General features: G+C 30.3%; 1 protein-coding gene across 1 annotated transcript in view; it reads right to left on the bottom strand.

Moving 5' to 3' along the window:
* Mvk (Mevalonate kinase) overlaps nucleotides 1–26,275 on the bottom strand; it is a 43,913-nt gene that overhangs the window by 16,144 nt on the left and 1,494 nt on the right. The window contains exons 2-7 of the mRNA XM_035374818.2: nucleotides 19,094–19,241; nucleotides 12,561–12,714; nucleotides 8,694–8,926; nucleotides 5,601–5,649; nucleotides 5,287–5,377; nucleotides 119–235 (exon numbers count right to left, since the gene is read on the bottom strand). Coding sequence (XP_035230709.1) covers nucleotides 119–235; nucleotides 5,287–5,377; nucleotides 5,601–5,649; nucleotides 8,694–8,926; nucleotides 12,561–12,714; nucleotides 19,094–19,241 — 792 coding nt within the window. The remainder of the gene's footprint in view (nucleotides 1–118; nucleotides 236–5,286; nucleotides 5,378–5,600; nucleotides 5,650–8,693; nucleotides 8,927–12,560; nucleotides 12,715–19,093; nucleotides 19,242–26,275) is intronic.

Genomic DNA, 26,275 nt, shown 5'->3' with positions numbered 1-26,275 from the left:
GAAATTCCACACAATATTATATTTGGATTTCATAATTTTAAATTATTTTAAATTTTTCACAATACTTATAACTAGAAAATGCTTTTAAAGAGAATGCAAATCATAAAGTTAAATATACCTCTAATACTGCCATTTCTTCCTCATTAACAGCAGATATTGTATTTTTCAGTAAATTCCAACACTGCTTTGAGATTGCATTAATAGACTCAAAAACTGGGTCAATAATAGATGGAAACTAAAAACATAGATATTTAAATCAATTAACAAAATTAATGGAAAAACCATAATTCTAAAACATGAAAATGCAAAATATGCGGCATCTATCAGAAATGTATGAACACCACACAGACAGATTTAAAGACCTCATGACAATAAAAATGTTTTAATACCGAAAATGATTATTTTACGTTTAATCATAAAATTTTAAACTCTCTTGCAATGTTTACAACATAAAATATACATTACATAAGATACATTACAGATAGACATAAAATATAGATTTCTTAAAAAACTTCAATTTCATGCCAAAAAATGTAACATGCTATCTTGTCTACAGTTTTGAGTAATTTAAGCAGAAATACCATCACATCTTGATTTACATATCCAAATTCAGTGATTTTGGGGTCATCAAATTCTTTAATATGATATCATAAAAATACTGTATTTATTTTGTAAAAGGTATTTCTTAACATTATATTACCAATGAAGAATTGTATGTTCCTTTTAAGCTGAAACAAAAGGAAAGCCAGAGAGATATTTCTTCAGCTGAGAAAGTGGAGGGAAAAATAATCCACACTTACTGACAAGGACTCACACTTAAGCAGCAGCATTCCAATCAAGCTGAGATAGATGAACATAATTAACCCTCTGAGCAGCATGACCGGCTTTAACCGATCATGAGCTTTTTTGTCAGTTGGCACATATTAGCTTATAATTTAAGATATTTTGCTTTATTATTTTCTTTAATAATATAAATATTATCTTAATGAATGCAAGCTTATGAAAATGGAAAGTATAATTGGTTATTATACTAATTCAGCTAATAAGTACTGTTTAAATACACATCTTCATGACAGATCCAAAATCTTACACTGCTTAGAGTGTTAACTGATTCACTCAATGACAAAGGCATGCAGTATTTCAAAGCCATTTTCAAGTTGTGAGAGAAGAAAATCACTTTGAACAATTTTTTGAAATCTGAATTTTCCAGAAAATTAGCTAAATGAGCAAGAAGGTAAAAGCTGAACATTCCATATCCAGAAGAGAATTGGAAAGACTCACACAAAACTGAACTTTGCATACATGGTGTACATAAGTAATTTTTATAGCTAATATAATAATAAATTCTAGCAGTTCTTGTATCAATAGCACTTTTATAGTCTCTTAATAGACAATAATTTTAAAGTCTTTTAATAGAGAAAATTTTAATGTTGCTTTGTTATGTTGGGCTGGAGTTGAGAATGGATCTGAAATATTCCCATAACAAAAAGCATTCAGCAAAATGAACAATTCACATAATGAATGCCATTGTGGAATAGATTATATTCATTATATAAGGTAACAGTGTAGAAATTTTATGAGATATCATTACCAAGATATGCACCAGATAGAGGTAAAGATACAGTAAATTACAGGCTTATTTATTTGACATGCAACTTTTATACAGATACAGAATTTGATTAAGATAAAATTTTATAGAAGATCTATAAAGAAATATAAACTCAGAAATGGCAGATATTACAATACCAGAAATAAATGGACTTTTATGTTTATCTGGGCAGAAGAAGAGAATAATTGCAAAATTACTGGACAGCTGATTTCAGGTATCACTAGGTGAATGTAACATTCAGCAGCATGGTAGGTTTTCCTTTAGAGTACACAATCCAGTAAAAGCAATAAAATAGAAAATATTCTGATAACACAAATCTATGACACTATGAGTGTATCTTTGAAATTTCTGCTGCTAAAGTAACAAACAAACAAACAAACAACAACAACAAAAAAGTTTATCTATTTTTATTAAAGTTAGTTAAGAGTTACTATATCACTATTATTACTATATAACTATATATTTGTTATAATTACTATATTACTATATATTTGTTATAATTACTGTATCGAAATTTAATTAAATCAAGAGGTAAATACATATATAAGGCATATTTCACACAGAAACAGAGATCTCAAATGTCTTAACCTCAAAACACTCTTTAATGGTCAAATTGTATCTCACAGAGTCAAAATGACAAATAAGAAATACACCGACCCACAATGAAAATTTGCAATTTTCAAAAGCGTAGATGAATTTGAGTGTCTGAAAAATCACTGCTAATGTACACAGCACTATGCAAATATCATATGTTACAACCAGTCACGACTGACTGTCTGAATATATTGTCACGAAATGTACAGGCATGGTGGAATAGCTTTCCCACAAAGCAGGTTTAGGGTTGCCATAAAATAGCAAGGGAAGGCAGGGTTGCCACATTTGGCGACAAAATTGGCGATATACCATTGACGGTTGGAGAACCTTCTGGAACGAATTCTTACCGGTTTAGCCCAAAATGTTCTCGAACACAAGCTGAAAGCTATATAAACCCTGCTGGCCCACAGTCAGTTAGTATCGAGTTGGTGTCTCATCTAGCGAGTCAATCGCTGCGGAGTCGAACGAGTTGACAGCCGGGCAGTAAATGCAGAGTGGGTCATTGAGTGCACTGAAAGAGTCTCGTAGTGTATCGTGGTTAGTGCATCATCGAGAGAGCGTGCTGAGCTCCGGAAACGACTGAACCGAAGAGTCGGGAGCTGTGCTCTGTGTGTTGTCGAGTGCATCGCGAGTTGTAGCGTGGAGAGTCTCGAGAGTACGCGGAGTTCCGAGAACGACCAAGCAGAGTCGGGAGCTGTACTCTAGTGCTTTGCAGTGAAGCTGTCTCCACCGTGATAGCCTCATAACCTGGAGGCTGTGTCGTTGATCGTGTCAGCGTGTTTATAGTAGTTTATCGACGACTGTAAAAATGTGTTTTGGAGCTGTCCTGACAATACTGGCAAATAAAGTATGTTTCGATACTTCATCAAGTAGTGTCATCATTATTCACTCCAAATCTTCACGAACCCCATACGAACGTAAAGGAAGAAAATGACATAACAACTGGTGTCAGAAGAAAAATGCAACAATATGCTAACAAGGCAGTTGTTGAAGATGCCAGCAGTCTGAAGTGTTTAAACGCTGATATGAAGTGTTTATAATATTTATAGGATAATTTTTGATGACATTCATATTTTTATACTGAAAGAAGAGAAAGGGCAGTGAGCTCTGGCATGATTTTGGATGCAAGCCAGTTAAAGATGCAGCTTTTATCTTTGGTATTGATAATTCAGTAGCTTCTTGAATGTAGAAACAATCCCAAACAAGTCAAACAGTTGTCCAGAGACATGCCCAGTAGACTTAAGATTACCAACTCTTCTGAAGATTGGTATATTGTTATAGTAGTCTGGTGGAATTGTTGAGCAACCTCACAGAGCATCACTTGGTAAGACAATATCTGCCAATATTTGGTTTCTCCCATGTGTACCATAGGTATGCCCAGCTACTCTTATAAAGTCCTTAACAAAGACATCCTTTCCCATAGGTAGATAGCAAATAAGTTGTTTTGTCTTAATTAATTAACCTAACCATACCATCTGCCAATACCGTGCACTGAAGGCTTCACATCAAGGGACTGCACACTCAAGTGTTTCTGTTCCACTAACAGTCCAATCCAGAGGGACAAGATTAAAGTGGTGTTGTCACCATTTCAATTGGACAATACCGGTACAATGCTCTATTCAAATCCAGATTTGCTTTGGAATCAAATACTAACCATGTAATTATTTGGATAGAATGAGGTATAGGAAATATGACCAAAATATCATCGAACATCACAAATTCAGAAATAGCTTCATCATGATATGGGCTGGAATTTATATGGGATAATTCATTCAGCTGCACATCTTTAAAGATAGCTCTGTAACAGCTGCATAGTATTGGGATGAAGACCTACACCTCATCATAAGATTTTATGTTGCAGCAGTTGGTCCTGATTTTCTCCTTATGTATAATAATGTGTATTTTCAATGAGCCAACATCATAATTAAGTACCTGGAGAATGAAGGTGTTTTCCATATGAAGTGACTGCCATATTCCCTTGATCTTAAACTCCTTGGGTTGCTCTTGGATGGGCAGCCTTTGCATGTTTACATCTTCTGGCCAGTCTCGGACAATTGAAAAATAACCTAATGGAGGAATAGCTATTGCTATTATCTGCGAAGGTTGATCATCTCACCGGTAAAGGTTTGGTGAAGTTACATAACTTGTTAATTATTTTGTTTGTATGTTTTTAGCTTTCAACATCCATTTGTTAATCACCCAAATGTGATGTTGTTACAAAATTTATAATTAAATATTGCTTTCATCTTTGTACATGATGCTTGTTTTACTTCATGCATAATCATATTTGCTATTTTCATGTGTCATTCATCTACGATTAATCAAATCTTTATTTTTGTATTTTTCTTAATTTTACCATCATGTGCTTAAATTTTGGAAGCCAGTGTAGTCTAAAAGACACTAACACTTTATACTAATTACATATTAGAAAAACCTGATATGTTTCTCAGTTAATCTCAATTTAATTAGTTTAGATTACATCGAAATAAAAAATATCATATAATGACTTATTATTTCAGGCTCGGTTTAATAAAGTTCTATATAAAATTAGCATATACTTTTGTACAAAATTATACTGGCATGAAGGCTGACATAAATTCTTCTTCTGAAGAAGAACAAGGGGGAACTTCTTTGCTTTTTCAGCAAAATCCTAAAGAATATGGATCTATATCATTATCTGTGAAAATATTGATAAATAAAATGTAAATCAATCTAAGGCAGTTTTTCATTCTAATTTGCATTTCACAGTGGCATGTTTCTCCTTCACATAGACACAGAAATAACTTTAACTGTAAGGGTTTCCCCTTCATTTCATTTCTCTTGATCCTAATATTTTAATTCTATTAAGCAGCTACTTTTTTCCCTCTGAATATAAAAAAAGCTTCCATGAGAAAGTTCTCCATGAAACTAATCTTCCTTTTAGGCAGATAGCACTCCAATGCTTCACTATAATTCAAAAGTCCTAACCTTCATAGTCCTCCATCTTTATGTCTTGAGCTTTTATATATCTTCAGTCAATGCATTATAAGCAATGCACTGTAAGCAAGCTTACACTGCATTATTAACCAAAAAATATTACTTACTACTTCTTTTTTCTGCTTGACAGCAGCTACTAAAGCTTTCGTATTACGAGACACTCTTGTATTCACTAAAAGCACATTAATGTTTTGCATCCTGTAAAATGTGAAACATATATTATGTTTTAAAAATGTTTTTGACAGTACATAAGTAAATAAAAGAAGCATTTCAATGAAGAAGATGAATAATGGAAGAAATCAAACGCTTATGAATATACAATAAAAATATAATTTTACATTCTGCATTTCAGACTATATTTCAGCTTGCATACATGGATATTTAAAAATTTATCATTAAAATATTATTTATTAAAACATACTCAGGTAATGTATCAGCAACAAGTCCATTTTCAAAAAGCAATGCACCACCTTTCAAGGAAATAACAATTAGCACACAAATATTTCTTATACATATAGGCACAGAAGTTACATATTATTATATTATATAGGCACAGAAGTTACTGTTTACATCTACACATTTTAAAAACAATTGTGTTTGGGTAGAAATAACAATCAATCATACTTTATTAGTTGAAATGTTTTTGAAAGTAGATATAAAAGTACAATCATGTTAAACCCCCCAAAAAATAAATAAACAAATAAATAATAAAGACAAATCCTGGGAATTACATTAATTACATTTGGAGCATTATCATAAAAAAATTTTTTTAGGCTTCAGATTTTTTTTTTTTTAAATTCAACATGAATATTCATGAATTTTTTTAAAAAAAGAATCATATGAAATTTATTGCTGGGGTCAGAAAAATTAAATGAATTTTTTAAAACTTTTATAAACTGTACTAAATTATTTCACTAAATAATGCTTAATCCATTTTTTTAACAATTTCAAATAAATATAATGTCCAGAATTATAAATGAGTTAGCGTGTTGTTATACAATAGCATATACCGTTTACCACTGATGTACAGGTTATTTACGTTAGCATCATATTTTATGGTTAATCTAAATAAGAGTACAAATGATGAGATTTTAAAACATACCTGACAAGTGATTCTTTATAGCAATTTTTATAATTTTTATAATAATTCCTAAAAAATAGCCATTTCCAACAATAACATTACGTATTTCACAGTGTTGATAGAATGACTGACTGGTCTGTATTGTTGCCAGAAGGTGGCAAGTGGCCCATCAACTTTATTAAGCATATGTTATTGTTGGGGATGAAGTCTGAGCAATTACTGCTATACAGAAACACTTTTCAATGATGCTGTATGTAAACAATTTACGTTTTGTTTATATTTAAGTTTTCATGCCTTAATGCTTCATCTTGTGCCGATACATTCTGATACAACAAATGTTTGTTGTTGTGTTCTTTACCGCTCTTTTATTTATCCTATGAGTTCTGAATAATACTTTACATAATTTTTCTTTAATCAAGATTAAACTGAAGTTTTACTAAAATGAGAGTCTTAAGTACTAACCATTTTGCAACAATAATAAGGAAGTAATCTTCTTTGAAAACAGAGACAACTAAACATTTTATAACATATTTTTCACTCTGATCTATGCAAATTTGAGATTAAATTTTAATACATGCAGTTGATTACTTTTAAATTATACTTTTTTTTTATTTTACATTAATTCAAAAGTTCAGAAAATGAATTAAAATTCATCTGACTAAGAAGTATTTTGCAATCTAAATTTTTTGTTGAAAATTATAACCAATAAATTTACCTATATTTATTTCATAGACTGCTTAGAGAAATAAATTATTTTAAAACTATGAAAATAACTTCAGAAAAATAAAGTTAGATTTATTAGCTTTTTACGAATAGAGAATGTTTGTTAAATTTATCTAAAATATATGATTTCCATGAAAATATCTTAGACATTAAGTTTTAGCAAATTATTTCAATTGATTAATGGATTTTAACAGGTTTATAATACCTTTACTAATAAAAGTTCTATTTCAGTGATAGGCATGGGTTTCTACTACAGTAATGCTTAATAAGATGATCAGCTTTCTATACTGTTCTTTTATTCAAAAGAATTCTTAAAGCTCTGCTACATAGTGAATATCAGAATATTAGACAGTCATAGACAATAAAAGCTACAAGAAAAATGTGCAGTTCGTAAATTTTCCAAGGTATCACAGAAATGCAGTTCATTTCCAAGTTAAATGCTAGAACCATCTATAAAATAATACCGCACTCTTAGAATCTTATATAAAAATAATGGCTTCAAAGTAAGGAAAAAAATCAAGAAATTCAGACAAAACAAAATTGTCTTAAAATCTGTAAGCAATTAATTCTATCCATAAGTGTGTAGAAACTTATCTTAAATGACAAATCATATCTTACATATGATCCTAATATGACTGCTGGCATTAAGTATTATCATTCAACATTTCCTACCTATGTCTCCTTGTACACTTCAAGATTGAGCTTAAAGGGGGGGGGGAGTAATTGTATGGCATGCTCTCCATAAGAGGATAATATTTCTCTTTTGGTCTTTTTTGGAACTTCTGGTCTCTTTTTGGGGAAATGTTGTAATTAGTTCTGTCAATTTAAACCAATGTATTAAAATTCCTGTTTCCTTTCATTAACCAACATTCCAAAATGAACATATATTGTTAACTTTAAGTCATTATGCAAAAGATGGTACAGACTATTTGAACAGCCAGAAAAATCTATTTTGTGTACAAATTGAATAACACTCTGAACAGATTTTTAGGCCAGAGAGCCATGCAAGTGGTTTTCAAGAATGACTGTTTCTGAAGTTCCCTTGTAGCTCACTAGATGGCAATCAAGAAATATAAGCCAGTAGTTGATGCAGCAATTCACCTTCAAGAAAATAAGCATCAGCCATTGAAGTGTCGCAAATAATTTCATTGTAACACCTGATATAGTAATAAAACAAGAGTTTTGCTGAAAAAGTTAATTGCCTTTTACTGTCCCTCAAAGAGTTAAGGCACTCAACTGAGTTACCCACCTAAATTATTTCCACACATTCAAAATAACTACATTCAAGAATTTTTTTTTTTTTTTTTTTTTTTTTTTTTTTTAAGATATGAATACTATAGAATATATCTGCTACAGTTTTCAGTTAGAATAAAGAAAGAGGTTAAAAGAGGTTGAATTAAAATAAAGAATAAAAAATTTGGTGGAAAAAAGAGCACTTTTTGAATTTTTATTGCTGCATTAAAGGGTTAAATATACACAATCAAAAATAATTAACTGAATAATATTCTGAAGTAAATTTTAAGTTTGCATGAATAATAGTGTTAATTTTAAGCAATTTGAAATTTATGTCTTTATTATCTGAGCCATTCTTTAAGTAGTTGCACCATTCAATAACAAAACACCAACAGTTTTAAAAATGTAAACATTTTGAGTGCACTATCAAAGTACTGTACCTTTAAAGTTAAGTATAAAAAAATTAATATTGCATACCATAAGTGCAAATAGAATTGTCAATTCCCGATGGTTTGCCATGGAATATTTTTTCAGCCTGAAATGCCCACTTGTTTATAAGCTCTTTGTCTTCAGGTAAAAGGCGTGGAGTTATTCTTCCACATGAAATCAGTAAAGCAGTTGCCAGGCAAACTGAAAATGAAGCAGAAGATCCCATACCAGATCCAACAGTAAGCTCTGAATCTACATGCACTACACATGGTGCAAAAGACCTTAATTCCATACAAATAAGAAACCAAAGGATAAAAATATTTATATATAATTTTAGTAGCATTTAAGACAATAGTATCATTATATTATAGAAATAAGAGAACTATATAAAAACAAAATGTTAAGGCATATAAAAATTTATATGAGCTATAATATACATACAAAAAATACAAGTTACATGGATTTAGGTTGGATACACTAAAAAAAGCCTCATTTTCCTACCCTGGCACCTTTTCACAGTTCTAGGGATTCTATGCTCTTTCAAGCAACATAAGATAAATATGCCCATTTTTTCATCAATCTCCCATCGTTTCATTCCTTTGAAGATTCAGCTTAAGAATTTCCACCCATTAAGGTTCCATCAATGGAGAAATTTTAAGCTCACTTGAAAGTGCTATTAAGTGACAGCAGAAAGCCAGTATAACTACTAGAGCAGTGATTTTCAATCCTTTCTACCACTCTTTCATCATTGCTAGACAGTCATTTTTACTCTCCCAATACTTTCCAAAATTAAAAAAATACATATATATTCATTTAAATTTCAATTACTTTTTAATGTGTTTTACAAATTAAACATGAAAAAATAAAAAAATGCTGATAAATACCAAAACTTGGAAAAAAAGTCATTTTTTACATTCATAAACTAAAACTAAATATTGAACAGGTAAATAAAAGGTTCACCACATTCCCCACCCCAAAACTACGAAAGTCTCCTCTATGGGGGCATTTTCCTCTAGTTGAGAACTTCTGTAACAGAATATTCAAATGGAAAGAGGGGCATAAAGAAATATGCAAAACGTTAAACTACTGTTCTGCAAATGTAAAAGGAAGATACTCTACATGAACATTTTACCATTTCTTATGTATCCCAATTTTAAGAAAATGATTTGTTTCTATTAAGAAAAGGGGGGGGGGAATTTGGTACTGTTCTGCTATTAGGACCAAACTGAGATATGTATGTACAGATGCATGTGTTCATGTATGCATATATTATATGTATGTACGAATGTATGTGTGTATGCACATATAAGCACACGTATATGTGCATACATGCTTACATACATATATTTCTGAATCTGGTCTCGATATTAGAAGAGTACAAGGAATTTAGAACATGTATTTCTTTTGTTTTTCTTTTTCTTTCTTTTTTTTTTCTTTCTTTTCTTTTTTTTTTTTACTACATATAGTGGAAAATATAATATTATAAACAGCCATATAAGAGACATTTTAATGCTCTTATTATGCCCATATTTTGGTGAATTTTCATGGAAAGAAAATTTATGATTTACAGACACATCATACATTAAATTTTGCTTCCTACAACTTAAAAGAACTTCACATATCAGCAATAACTTATTCATTGTATGATTATTGTGCTTAGTAAAAATTACATTTGACAATATGATTTTGAAGTGCATATATAACATTAATTTTCATCTTTAATAACACATTTATTAAGTACCATACACTGGGTACAGACTCAAATTGCATGCAAGCCACATGCATGATCTGAAAGCAGCTCATGGGGCAGAAATTATTTTAATGACATAAAATGTTTCTAACTAAATTAAAAATTTTATTTACTGAATATTTATCAAAACATAAATAAACAGCAATAATAATGATGCAAAAGAAAAACCTACCCGAAATCTGAAGGTTGGTATCTGTAAGAAGTTTCTGTTAGGTACACTTTATAATTTAAATTTACTGATAGCTAAATATTAAATTTTTACACTAATATTCATTTCAAATAATTGTAAAATACTGAATTAACTGCTAAATAATTAATTATCAGCTTAAATAATTTACAAAACTTCCCAAGTGAGGCAAAACTTGAGAATAAATATTTACACTCTATTCTCTTTTATTTATTAAATTTTTCTTCAATACATAAAGATAAAATTCATATATTTGCATGTAAAATAATTATAAATTTCTTTATTTCTTACTACAACTTTCAGCTGCAACATATCACAGCATTTTGATTTGATAAAGTTTGTAACCTTAAAGAAAACTACTTCTTACTAGAAACTATCTTCTTCACAAATTGTAAATGCTCATTGGTCACGAGTCTGGTTTATTTCTTATTAATTTTCAGGGAGGGGGGAGGGAAAAATATCCGAAAACATTCAGATTTTATATTATGCCCAAATGGGCATTTTTTAAACATTTTTTGTGTTACCGTTATTTATTAAATATTATGTTCTTTGCTCTTAAACCATAAAATTCAATTCAACAGCAATATGACAAAATATTTAAAAGAGCATATCTTTAGAATTTCCAATACACAGTCAGAAGCAAGCAATGGGATTCTGTAGTTTTGCCATTGCTTGCTTTGAAATCGTTGAGTTTGTTAATCAAAAACTCACAAATGCTTTACAAAATATGAAATAGATAATAAAACAAATTCCAAATTTGGGCTTTCAGATGCCCATATTCAGGTGGAGATTTACGTTATTCAATATTAGATGGCTCTAGGTACCATTGTTTCATCACAATGCAAGAAACATACATACATTTATTCAGATTCTTCATTATTTAATTTCTTTAAATCTAATACAGAGCAATAATATTTGGTGGTAACAATTTAAAAGCTCATTAGCTGTTTACAGTGAATCAACACAAAATGCCAAAATGAAATTAATAGCCCTTCTGGACAAATTACTCCTTTGGGCTAAAAAAACTAGTCACATAAAATAAATGTATTGCCAAACAAATGATAATTCTTACTGAAAAATTCATAGCTGAGGGTATATATCTTTTGACAAGTATGAATAAAAGCTAATCAGATCTGTATCTTCAAATCTTTGAATAAGAATTATGTCAGTGTAAATTAATTAGCTCTACTTGTAGATTTTCTGGGACATTATTACTCACATTCAATTTTGGTGATGAAAATAATGTAAAATTAAACTTCAGATCATTAAAATCTTAAGCTTTATGCTCTTGTCTTAATTTATGTCATAATAATTATAATTAATTTATGGAAACTGTATTCACAGATCTTGTAAAATTACATTTGAAGCTTTCAGTTTTGGACCACTGCCATACATACTGCTAACAGTTGCTTTTTTTTTTTTTTTTAATAAGGAGTAAAAATAAAAATCCGACAAAAGATCAGTGTTTTTTTTTTTTTTTTTTAAATTTGGCATTTTTTTAAAACAAAAACTGTTTAGATTTCTTTTTTTCTTTTTTAAATTACAAAAATGGGCTACCTTTTTGCAGCCCTACTGCCTGCAAGCATTGTTGAGCAGTATTTCATTTCTTTAATAATTTTTTTTTTTTTTTTTTAGTTTTTTAAACAATAATAAAATTAATCTGCTGCTGCAAACTGCACCCTATGAAATGTGAAATTGTTGCTAAATAACTTTTGAAGAAAATATTGTAAATATGCAGTTGAACTTGCAACTGCTGTATTTTAAAATACATCCTCCTATATTATACACGACACATCAATAGATTTTTAACTATTTTATGAACTACAGCTAATTATTGTCAGTTTTACACTGGGAAGTAATTTAAGTGCTGCCAATTTTAACAAATGTTTTTTAATCATTTTGGCAGAAACTTGCCAGTTCTAGTTCCAACACAAAAGTTAAAATATAATAATAATAAGGATACAATAAATTTACTTACCCAGCATTGTAGCATTTAGATATGTGAATACACAGAAATAAAAATGTGATGATAGCCAGCTTCTCGGATTCATTTTCAGTTGTTGACGAATTTAATTCAAAAGCATCGGTAATATGTTTTATACTTTCTTCATCAGCTTGCATGATATCACCACCTATAATTATTTTTTTAAATGTCTACAAAAAATCTAGAAGTTATTCTGTTCAAATAGTATTAATAGTTATATACAGTAAACCCTTTCTGACAGTTTCTTTTTTCACAGTAAACCTTTTCTTTGCTGTCCCTTGCCGTTAGGTTATCATGCATGTAAGGCAAAATCACGCTCTGCAAATATTAACTTTATATGGGGGGAGGGAAAAGATGTAGTTCATATTAAGAAAGCATGCATGATTTGCCTTCAAAATGCCATTAGTGTGTCTTCAGAAATGTAAACATGCTTGACATATAATAATAGGCTTTCAATGCTTTTAAGATTTCTTCATCCATTATCTAGATTAAAAAAGTGGTATTTGGTAGAATGAAATAAATCTCTACATTTGGATGCATTGTTGTGAGGGTTTCAGCACTGTGTCCTAAAGCATTATTTAGAATTAAGAGAAATTTAAATTTCAGGTTTTATTGTTCTAAGCAATGTTTGACTTCTTTAATAAATGAATTTTCAAACCAGTCATTGAAAAGGACTAACGCAATATGGCTGATGCCCTTCAGTATATTATGTGTAACTAAAATTCTTGTATTAAGTAAATTAAATGGAACAATTAAGATAAAGAGTATATGCAAAGTTACATTCTGCAAGGGATTGCTGAAGATATATTTTAAGATTTCATTTAAGAATTGTCTAGATAAGGGCTACTTATGACTATTTGAATATTTTCTGCATTTAAGAATCAAATTTTGAAAGTTCATCTAAATACAAAGTAGAAAATTAATGATTTTCTTTTTTCCCCAAATAGTTCTTTACCTTATGAGGTCTTATGTCATAACACATATTGCGGCATATGGTTTTGTATGATATTTTTGTAGGCGCACATTCATTTCAGTTGCAAATCAAGGTATTAATAATTTGAACAATTGATCAAATTGTTATAGTAAATTATTATAATTAGTGCTTTATTACAGTTAGTTTTAATAAGAAAAGTTAAGTATAATATCAAAAATAATAAATTATTTTTCTAAACATATATGTGAAGAATATACAAGACAAAAATTCACACAATATAGCACAGAATTTTTTAAAATCAACATGTAAAATTTTATAATGCTAATTTTCCCTCTTTAGAGAACAGAACTCAAGAAAAAGCCTTCATAAGGCAAAGCAGTATGTTAACAAAATAGCTACATGACAATAATCGACCATGATATTGATAAAAAAGGTATTTATGCAGCAATCCCAGCATATATACAGTATATGTCTCTTTTGACTGCTATGCAATGCAGAGCTGTATGGAGCTAAGACTGTGTAATTCTTTCAAGTAAACACAGATCACTGTGTACACAGGGAGACCAAAAGCATAAAAGAGATGGATTTCTAGAGAAAGGTATTTTTTACCGATGCTTCTCATTTTTTAAATTCTATTGATTGATGCTTTTGTATAAAATTCTCAGTGCATAGTAATTTTGAAAATGCCTGTTGCTTTTTGCACATTAGCTGGCTAAATATTAGTTGCTGATGAATTTACAAAATTTGAGCAATAACTTACAGACCCTATTACTGTATAGTATGACTGTTTAGCAAAAATTAAATTTGATGACATAATTCTGAACTACAGACATCGTATCAGTATCTTTCACTTTCAACAACATTTTAAGGTACTTACATATTTTCCTGTGGACAGTGAAAGTTTTTGAAGATCCCATCAATCTTAAGTCAACTATCTGGGGAAAATGTGAAGGCATAGTACACTTTTTTTTTTTCTATTTAGATAATCACAAGTCACTCTTTATTTACAGGGTTCGTATACATTTCTGCACATGTAAATTAAGTACTTTTAAGCACTTCTAAGGAACATCAATGAAAATTAAGGACCTATCAACAAATATAAACTGAATAAACTAGAGCTATTATCTATACCCAAACTTCACTTTTTTAATACCACTTTTGTAATTTGTAAGAATTTTTTAATTTTTGTAATTTGTAATAAATCTGGCAAGTAGGATACATTACTTTTAAACCTAATCTAATATTTAACTGAATAATAAAACTTCAAGAATAAAATCAACTTCATAATTTCTTTCAAGTAATTAGCATTAAATTACAAAATTTCTTGAAATATTTATATTTTACACTTATAACAGCCCCATATATTTTAAAGATTAGTGAAGCCCCATATATATTAAAGATTAGTGACTTTTTATTTAAATTTCACTAAGTTACCTTTATACCAAGTCTTTCTTTTAAGCTTCCTTTTATCATGTACTCGCTCAGTCAAAAGGTTTATGCACATTTTAAGTCTAGCATAAGTTAAATTGAGAAATAAAATAATAATCACCATGACTCATAACAGAAACTTGGTTGTTGCCTCCAGCTGCTTACTTAAAAACAGAAAGTCACTCAACAGGAGAGATGTCTGACATTGATACAGATGGTCTGACATTGATACAGATGGTTAGTGTTGAAAGTTAGCTGCAATTTGTCTGACCCAGTTAGTGTCATGATTTCATGTAGATTTGCTGGAGTTGTAACCCAATTAATAGACAGTATTTAATATGAAGTTACAATAAGCCATTGAAGCACCATAAGTGACAGGTTTTTTTGTATTATTTGAAGTCTCATTAGATGTAAGGAATAAAGTTTTATGTTAATTTTTAGATTTTTGTGTTGTATTTTACATCCACAATAAGGGTTAATAAAAGACAATAACTAACCTTAACATGTAGAGATAACTTTTTAAGGATAAAAAGCAGTTACAAATAATTTAATTACATAGCTAAATATCCTTAATCATAATAGATTTACATGGTTAAAATTACATTTTTTCATTTCTATAAAATACCCATTAAAAAAGTACAAAGAATATTTTACTGCAGTTATAATTTATGATATTGATTCTAAAATATATTCGTATGAAACTATGAACATTAAAAGCTATGAAACATTTATGTTTTGTAGCAACAACAAAGAACAAAATATCGATTTGTCTTTTCAATTTGAAACTTTTCCAGACAGTTTAGCTAATTTACATCAATTTCCTTTTCTAAGTTTATTTAGTTCAATAAATAAGACAATGTTCCCACTGCTTCATCTCCTAATCTGTTAATGTTTCAACAATCAAACTTTGAAGAATAATTTTCTCGCTCTTTATAAAACCAATTTCTTTTTCAATGAATTTCCTCTTCATTTTAGAAATTTCTAATTTAATTAAAAACTTTTGTTATTCTAAAGAACTGCTTGTACTTAGAATGTGTAAAAGAAACTGTTATATTATGAGTATTGAGAAGAAATTTGAAATGATATAATGTCAAAGCCGATGTCAGAATTTTTAGAATTTAGTAAAGCACTGAGCAACAAAATCTAGGGATGGCAAAAATTTTAGAATTAAGGAAATATGTATGTTGTACTGAGACATATAAAATGAATTTTTTAATAAATTGTTGGTTTACAGTTTCTTTCCTTGCTTCAATGCTTGTGCTTAGTGAAAAGATAAGAAAATAAAAAGAAGATAAACATGTTAAGAGAAAGACTTTTGGGATGAAAAAAAAAAAAAAAAAAAAAAAAAGATTCAAATAATTTTGCTTTCACTGCTCTTCCAAAAATTCTTCAAAAGCTAAGAAATTCATCACAAATTTGCTATGAAACACATCCATTACAAATTAATACCATAAAAACATTTTTCATTCCATCACATTTTTCTGGAATTGCAGGTCTATAAATCTTGTCTTTAAGTCCTTTTAAACCTTCTGAGATGCTAGATCTAAAATCCCTACAAACTCTGTAAAAGCAAAAAGCTAGATGACTTTTAGGAGAGAAAAAAGTTCAGAAAAGAGCACAAAGTGAATTCTCAAGAGAAAACTTTTAAGGAAAAAAATCATTTCCAAAAAAAATCTAAGGACTTTTAAAGACTCTATGAACTGAGACTTTGTTTGATAATTAACAGATAAAAGTTATGGATATAAGTTATGGTATAAAAATTTTAAATAAATATCAGCTCAAGCTTTAAGATTATCTTGGCCTACCAGCGGCTGTGAAGTAAAGTCACTGAACATTTATTGTTCTACCTGGGCTCACATCCTGGCGAATCGGCTGACTTCATGGGGTTTCCCTTGGTCCTAAGTCATAACATGGATACAAGCCAGTTCTTGAAAAGCCCTCTATGAAGGTCCACTTCTCTGTATGCTTTGCCGTAACACAAATAATCCTTTCACCTCTCCTTGTGTGCCCCTTTGAGTTTATCTTATAAATTAATTTAAACTAGCAGCATATAAAATAGCAACAAAATTTCCACCTTAATAAATTTGGTGCTATATCAATTCCCTAAAGCATTAAGGTCACAGCTTTGCAATGTCTTTTTTTTTTATTTATTTATTATTTTTTTTTTTTAAATTCCATTTCGACAAACTGCAGTCTTTCAATGTTTTTAGTATCAAAACAAATATAGGCAGTCCTGTAACTCTGAAGATATTCCACTGCTTGTATTTTTACAGAAAGCAGCCCCAAATTTAATTATGTGTGGGTCGTCTTAGATAGGGACATAGAAGAGTCCTGTATAGTGTAACAAATATTTATTAACAGGTTTAAGTTACACATGAACATTACATTTAACTTTAAGAATATTACACAGCAAGATAGGTCTGATACAACCTATCAAGTGGGATGCTTGGCTTTTACTGAAGTACTTCTCTGGCTACTTACCAGAGGGCAGCCTTGTTGTCACAGTTAGTATAACAGTTTATGTTAAGCGATTGGTTACAATTATTTAAAATAAATATTAAAGAAAAACTCAGGAATAGAATATAATCTTCTTCTTCTTCTAAAAACAACAACAACAATCTGGCTTACTGAGGATTATAGTTGCTTAAAATCAAAGTAAAGATTTTGTGAATGTGTTGCAGTGTCCTGCTTATCCATTACAGATGCTAAATTGCACTACTTTGTAACAGCTTTTATTTGTCAAAAATGATTGATAGGAAAATACGAGGGCAATCTCAAAAAAAAAGGTCTCCTATTTTTTGGGGACGTAGAGAAAGTTTTAATACGGTTGTTGGCAACACTTTTGTGAGTGGTGCCTTCTCCGCTACCACATAAACACGCAGGCGCTTCGCTCGGATGCTCAGTCTTGGCTTGGCAGCCATTCGAAATGGAGCTCCCGATAAACGTTACCGCCAAGTGCGAAGTGCGCCCAGTTATTCAATTTTTGAATGCAAAAGGCATTAAACCGGTTGAAATTCACCGCCTATTGACAGAAGTGTATGGACAGTTGTGCATGGATGTCAAAAACGTTCGCAAGTGGTGTAGAGAGTTGACAGCCGGTTGTACTGAAATTCATGACGAAGAAAGGAGCGGGAGGCCGTCAATTGCCGACGAGACAATTGCGAAAGTTGAGGTTGAGTTTCGCGATTGTTGAGTTCATAAAATGCGTAAAGATCGGAGGATCATCTGGATGCTCCTGAAGCTCCTCAATGCTTCCCGAAGGGCATGGCGGCAAGCTGGTATGACATGAGCATTGTAAAACTGCCACTGCGTCTACAAAAATGCATCGACTGAAATGGCGATTATGTTGAAAAATAAAGCATTCTGCAATCTTTAAAGTGATGTAGCAATTATAGAAAATAAAAGGTTCTTTGTATATCTAAAAATCTAGGAGACCTTTTTTTTGGGATTGCCCTCGTACATAAGTACTCATTTTAATAAGTATAACAGATGATAAAAATATTCAATTTTCTTTAAAAAAAAATTGAGGAAAGCAGTAAAGGAAAAAAAATCGCTCAGGTTAAAAAAAAAGGAGGCATAGCGTATTACTATGAAATACAGAGAGGTGTAAATAGTCTTCAGAAAGTTACAATACGTCCGATCAATTTTGAAGACTTTTCCACTCTTTCACTTTTCCAAATAACATATGTCAAATTACCTGAATATATAATTTTTTATATGTAAAATTATTTGAATAACTCATTCATTTTTATTAGACCAGTTTATTTCTAACATGTCCATACTTTTCAGTTTCTTTCTTAAATTCAAACAAGAAGATAAGTCAAATCTAGTACAATTTAACTATTTTCTATTTGAAGTTTTTTATGATGTTTAAAAGTGATTACATGAACATTCTGTATTAGAATATGTATTCCATAGCATAATAATGTTCATAACTATATATAATATAATAATATTTAAATTTTGCTTATAAAATTAACCATTTATAACTTGATAAAACGGCATTTACAAACAGAATCCTTATAAGCAGTGTCTATTGTCATTTCACCAGATGGAGTACATTTGGCATAAATTATTACTTTAAAATACTGATATTGTTCATGTAAAAATCATTATATATTATATAAAATTTTAATATTTAAATCTTTATGTTAAAGTTTTATACCTGCATTAAAATGCGAGAAATTATTAAGGTCATTCAAGTCCCATTCCTTCTGCACATTCAAGTTTTTTAGGGTAAGAAGTACTTTGTCTTCATCATGAGAATCCAGTATCAGATATGTTCGAAGACTGATGCTAACTGCAACAGCAGCCTATGGAAATATTGATCATGCTTTAAAATAAAGCAAATTTTTTTTTCATAGTAGAAAGTATAATTTTTTCACAATGACCAAGTAAGGTACTAGAGACTAAGCATGATGATAAGGTATCTGAAGAATAAAGATATCATAGGAATAAAAATTTAATATAAAACAACAAAGTGAATAGATCTATCAAGAGCAATGCAATTTTGTTTAGTGATATGGAAATTTCATAAAACAAAATATATCACAAAAATTACATTATTTCACAGTAAAATTAGCAAAATGAAAAACTGACAATTATTATTTATTATTTTATTTACCATATATTAAGGCCTATAACATGCACTTTTTATACAAAGAATAAGATTGAAATTTATGGGTGCACATTATATGTCGGATATAAAATTGATAGATAAAAAAAAAATTGTTGGATTTTGAAATAAATATTAAACATTTGGTATTACTTCGTCATGTTCCCGCCACATATTTTAGCATGCGAGTGTGAATCCTTACTAATATTATAAATGCGAACATGAGTTTGTTTGTGTGCTTGTTTGCTATGATTTCACGCCTTAATTACTTAACTGATCATCATGAAATTTTCAAGAAATATTTTTGATATATTAGAAAAGGTTATAGGCTATAAAATGTCTTTGTACGACTTTAATTAGTTGAGATATTAATTAAAAACTATGTTTCCCCTACATTTTTCACTTACTTTGTTGGGTTTTTTCCTATTAAAGGAATTTGGCTACGTGGCAATTAATTTTTTTGCAAATATCTATGGAACAGCGGTTAGTTAAATGTCGAGACGCATAATCATCGATTCCAAAAATTTGTCGGAATCAATCAATACCATTTTCATTTTTGTACGACTTCAGCTGAAACATTAATTAAAAACTCTGAAAATGCTAATTTGAACGAGACTCGATAAACAACATTAGAGATTTTTTCTTAGGTCTTCCCGTGTGGGTCCAATAAATTGGTGATAAAAATTATAACGTTTGATCTAATTATCCAAATTTCTCAAAATTTAGAAACTTGTGTTGCACTCTGAATGATAGGAACATTGGTGGTAAAACTGTTTTTGGTACTTTTCCATTTTGTCGGCGCAAGCGTAAAAGTCGCCAAAAATGGTACAACCGATGCCAAACGGAATTTTCTCGCTGGTAACCTTTTACGTTTTATTTTCTAAACAAGTCGCAGCCATTTCTTATCATATTGATTGTTTCTTTCAATACTAGTATACAATTACATAGAATTTGTACCAGATAATTCAGTTTTATGCCATAAGGCCATTCGCAGTAATTAAGTCAATTAGGATGCAATAACACCGCTCTCTCAAAGGTGAAAATATAGAAAAGGCAAAGTCAAGGGTTAAATTCATCAATTCTAATGAGAATGCACTAGCGAAGTAAAGCACTGCGGTTTCACATAATTTCTGAGTAAGCTATTCGTACGAATTGAAATAATTCTTGCATTTAAACTTATATTTCAAATTAAGAATGTAGATAATTACTGAGAGAATTAGATTTTTGTAACATGGTTTACGCGTGACGAGATAACTTTGGGTCACGTGATATGAAACGGCGAATCAGGATGCAGTACCACGAAAGCATAATAAATTCTTAATGTCTTTTTACAAATTTATTGTCTTTTATTTATTGTCTTTTTACAAAACTTTAAACGATATTAAAATGTTTATGCCTTCAAAATAAAAATTTCTTAGAACTAACATTTGTTAAAATTTTTTATGTGTATACTGTGTGTTGTCGCCAATAAAGTCTGCTTGGCGAGATTTGCGCCGGGTAAACGGAAAAGTACCCTGTTTTTATCGCTTAATTATTTCGAGCTTAATCGCAGATGAAACAATACTCTGCTTGCTATTGTTAACTCTTTGTTGACAGGCTGCCATTCGAAAGCGACAGAAGGGAAGGGGTAGCTGGCATTCGGTTGACTGTTGGGTTGACGAAAAGGTCAAAGTTCATGGATTTACATGCTGAAAATCATTTAAAAATTAATAACTTGATTTCTAATTAACTTACTTGAAACTATTATCAACATTTCGACTTTTGTGATATATTTAATGTTTTGTTTCGTATTTTTTCCAAAGATCTATACATTCGTTTTATATATTTCTGTTATTGTTGCTTGAAAAATTGCATTTACATTTTATATTTTTTACATTTTACTGTGTGCGATAACAATTATTGTTTTATCATTTTAAGGCATTTGATTATTTTTTATTTTTAAAAATAACCCTTTGGTCAGGCGTAAATACAAAATATCCGTGGCATATAGGTATTGAAGGGCAGTATTTACTGAAATCTTACAAGGAGCGTATTTTTAAAATTCACAGGTAGTTGAAATTTATTTAAGACATAAATGTGAGCGAAGCCGCAGGGTGTGCGCTAGTAAATAAATAAATAAAAACAAGCACAAACACTGTTTTTGCATCAATCACACACACATGCATGCACATATGCCAAAATGCTAGGCAGGTATTCATAACGGAAAAGTACCAAATATGTTTATAATAGGGAGACTTGTTATTATAAAAATTCTCATGGAATTAAGAAATAAATTGATAAACTCATAAAAATACATAAAATGCTCAGCTACATACAAGTAAAAAGCACATGTCAAAAATATTATACCTTACTAACAAGTTAGTTGTCATTTCTCATTCAATAATACATACTGCTTATTATTCATTATAAAAATTTTTAACATTATACTGAAAAAAAGGTCACCAACTTATTGTCAGTTTTGTGAATAAAATAAATAAAAATAAAAAAAAAAAAAAAACTGGTTAGTCTATATTTTAGGGTGGCCCTTGTATTATCACCAAGTTGTTGTTTCATCATGGTAACCTGAGTAGTTGAATGTTATGGAAACCCTATTACGATGTTATTGGTTGCGTGATTGCAGTGAATTTGACTGAATTCACTGCAATCATGCAATAATAGATGGGAAAATATTTGTAAGGGCTTATTTCTGCACTGGATGTCAGTTGAAAGTACATTGCTTATTTTATGATGTACACTGTAAAATGGCTGTATGTAATGAGATTAATGTGAAGTTTCTATATGATTTGGAATGAAAGGGGGAAGGGAAAAAGCATTAATTGACTGGTGTGTAAATGAAGGTTATAATATTATAAGCATTAGAGTAGATTGAAGGGTGCCCCTTGTATTATCGCAAAGCTGTTTTATTTATCGCCAAGTTGTTGTTTAATATATGGTAACTTGAGTAATTGAATGTAATGGAAACCCAATTATGACGTAATCGGCTGCCTGATTGCCATAAATTTTGAATGACACAAAAAAGATTTGCAAGGGTTTGTAGTGTGTGTTGGTTAGGAAGTACATTGCTTGTTTTGTGGTTTAGATGGTAGAATGGTTGAATGTGGTAAGATTAATTTGAAGTTTCTGTACGATTTAGAACGAAAGGGGAAAAATGCATTAATTGACTGGTGTGTAAATGAAGGTTTACTTAGTAGCCATTATAAGTGTCCTGTTTGTATGCATATGGTTGAACATCAGAGGATAGCGGCACTACGGAATATATTTTTGACTCTTATTTTTGTGAATTTATGTGATGACGCCAATATACGGATTCTAGTTCAGATAATTTTAGGAAGTTTTTGGATGCTGTTAAGAAATTTTGTGTGCCATAGACTGAAGGACTCAGAAATTTCTTAGTGCTTAGATACATATGATGAATTTCCTTTTTTATGTTATTTTATTGTTTGATTTAAAACATAGTTTATTGACATTATGTATTTTTTTTGTTTGGTTCTACTGTAGAATTGGATGCTCCTTCGACTTTTAAGTGAAAATAGATCAATATATACATGAACAAAGTCACGGGATGCCAGTTTGTGCAATTCTCTGATTTTTTTAAATGGGAAAATAGGTCGATGTGTACATGGATACCGAGTTTTTAGGAAGGAAATGCGTTCTTTGACTTGTTATTTTGTCTTGCACAAATAACACGTTAAAGAATCGTACAAACTCGGTATCCATGTATTGCCAAAGAGCACCTGTAAATATATTTTTACCTATTATAAGTCAATATAAGTGTCCTATTTGTACAAACAAAATGTGTACGGTCGAACGTAAAGATTGTTCAAACGGCTTTGAAGGGGGTTTGTCACAAGAAAGGTTCATGCAAGAAACATCACCAACAGTCATGCACTACAGAGGATATTTTTTTTACTCTTATTTTTGTGAATTTATGCGGTGATGGCAGTATGCATACTCTAGTTCAGATAATTTTAGATAGTTTTTGGATGTTGTTAAGGAATTTTGTATGTCACAGACTGAAGACACAGAAATTTCTAAATATAGTTAATCAATATTTCCTTTTTATACTGCGTATATGTGATAACATGCATTTCCTTTTTTATGTTATGTCCTTGTGTGATTTAAAATGCAGTTTGTTAAGCTTCGGTTGGCTACAAATTTTGTTCAATTTTGGTGATGAGTAATCTTGTTTTAACATTATATATGATATTGTTTTCTCCTGATTTTTGTTTTTGGGTAGAGTTGACTTTAAGGTACCCCTTGTATTATCACAAAGTTGTTGTTTCATTTATCGCCAAGTTGTTGTTTCGTTTTTCACCAAGTTGTTGTATCATTTATGGTAACCTGAGTACTTGAACGTTATGGAAACCCTATTATGACGTAATTATTACACATTACAAGTGTATGGCAAAAATACCTACTTTTGAAATCTGAAAATTAATACTAGTTGCATAGTAACAGCATGTCAAACTTTACTGAATGGCGAGAAACTTTACTGAATTCGGCCACAAAGTGTTTGTCGTAACTGAATAATTCTGATTAAAGATACTGTAGGTGTTTTATTACAATTATTATTTTTTTTTTTGTTATATAGATATAAGTTAATTTATTTTGACTTTTGAAATTCACAAGCTATTAACATTTCACACTATCAATATTAATGCTATAAAAGTTAGACTACTATATAATAGTTGGATCATTCTATTAGCTACAAGACATTTGTGAATCCGAATTAAATATTCATATTTCAGCAAGAGATAAAATTTTTCAAATCATAAATGAAATTTCAAATCATAATGACATTTGTGAATCCAAATTAAATATTCATATTTCAGCAAGAGGTAAAATTTTTCAAATCATAAATGAAATTTCGGCTAATCTTTAGAATATGGTAACAGGTAGTTTGGCGACATTTTGGTAAGGCGATAAAGGTTACTAGGTAGGACTTTAGCAATAATCTGAGAAGTACACAGTTCGAATCACAGATTGATTGTTTGATTAGAAATGCGAGATCATGAGACATGTCGTGACATTTTCCGGAAAATTCCGATCGTGATTTTAGCTAATAAGCACTTAGAAACAATTTCGCTGCTAAAGTGCAAAATCGCCCACTTATTTGTTTGGCGCTTTTCACAAGAGTAAGAAGAATTCGATTTTTGTCAATTTTCTTTGACTTTTTAAGTGAAAATAGGTCGATGTGTACATAGATAAAGTCAAGAGCATGCGCAATGCCATTTTTGTGCAATTCTGGGATGTTTTTTTAAGTGAAAATAAGTCGACGTGTACATGGATACCGTGAGTGTGGAATTCTTAAAAACGCATCAGGCAGTTTGCGATTCTGCACTTTCTCCCAATTTCGCACCAAATCTTCGTCATGATTACGCATTTTTGTTCCATAAAAGTTCTAGTATAAGCGTAATTCGGCTAGCAGATTGTTGGAAAAAATGTTGAGTAAAAAAAAAAAAAGCATTTACTTCGTGAAAACAAAATGGCGTTCAAAACAAAACTAGCAGGTTGCTGCTGTAGCAGGGTTAATCACCAAAGTTTCGCCAAATATCGCCAAGTTACCATAATCTAAAGATTCACCGAAATTTCTTACATGAAGATTAAGCCAATATATCTATACCATATGAATTCATAACTTTCAGAATAAATGTTATTTTATGAATGAAATTGTTAAAAGCAGGGCAATTTCGGTAAAATCCTAGTATACGGTGCAGCCTTGGCGCGACTTTGAAAATTATCGCCAACACCAAAAATGATCCAAAGAACGTCTAGATACTATATATTATACACACATAGTATATATACTATATACATACGAAAAAATTGAATTTAATTAAATAAATTAATTTAAATAAATAAATTAATGGTTGATCTTTACATTATGGTAACTTGGCGTTTTTTTTGGCGAAAATTTGGCGACCAACTCTCCTACACCAACCCTCTATTTTTTTTTCCCGCCGCCATTTTGTCTTCACGAAGTAAAGACATGTTTCTTTTCTTTTTATCTACTGAACACTTCTTCCAACAATCTACTAGCCGAATTACACTTATGCTAGAAATTTTATCTAACAAAACTGCTTAATCATGACAAATATTCACTGCAAAATTGGGAAAAAGTGCACAATACCATACTCCTTACGCGTTTTTCAAAATAACACATACACATAAACCATGTACACGCCGACTTATTTTTACTTAAAAAAACATCCCAGAATTGCACAAAAATGGCATTGCGCACACTCTTCACTATATCCATGTACACTGCTTTTTTCTCATAAATTAGAAAAATTTAACGAAAATGCATGACAATTTTCTGAATCTTTAAACCCGGTAAAAAGAACATATATGAAATTACCTGATCGCGAAAAAGTATTTACCCTTTCCAAATATGAACATTTCCACATATAAAATAAATAAAATATCCAAAAACTTTTACCTCTAAATCATCTATTAAATTATACACGTCACCAACGAATTTATACCGCAAGCATTACAAATACTTAGTATCAAATATTTAAATTATTTCCATGCACGTTTACTTCAACTTAAACATATACCAAATTCCTACAAACATAAAATTCACAAAATAACTATCATTTAATTAAAATATCACTAAACCATGTACACGCCGACTTATTTTTACTTAAAAAAACATTCCAGAATTGCACAAAAATGGCATTGCGCACACTCTTCACTATATCCATGTACACTGCTTTTTTCTCATAAATT

This window comes from Stegodyphus dumicola, chromosome 1 (genome assembly GCF_044657685.1).
Source record: "Stegodyphus dumicola isolate Sdum_Otavi_A_Nest chromosome 1, ASM4465768v1".
NCBI lineage: Eukaryota > Metazoa > Arthropoda > Arachnida > Araneae > Eresidae > Stegodyphus > Stegodyphus dumicola.
The sequence above is the reverse complement of the archived record's forward strand: the minus strand, read 5'-3'. Positions and strand labels throughout refer to the sequence as shown.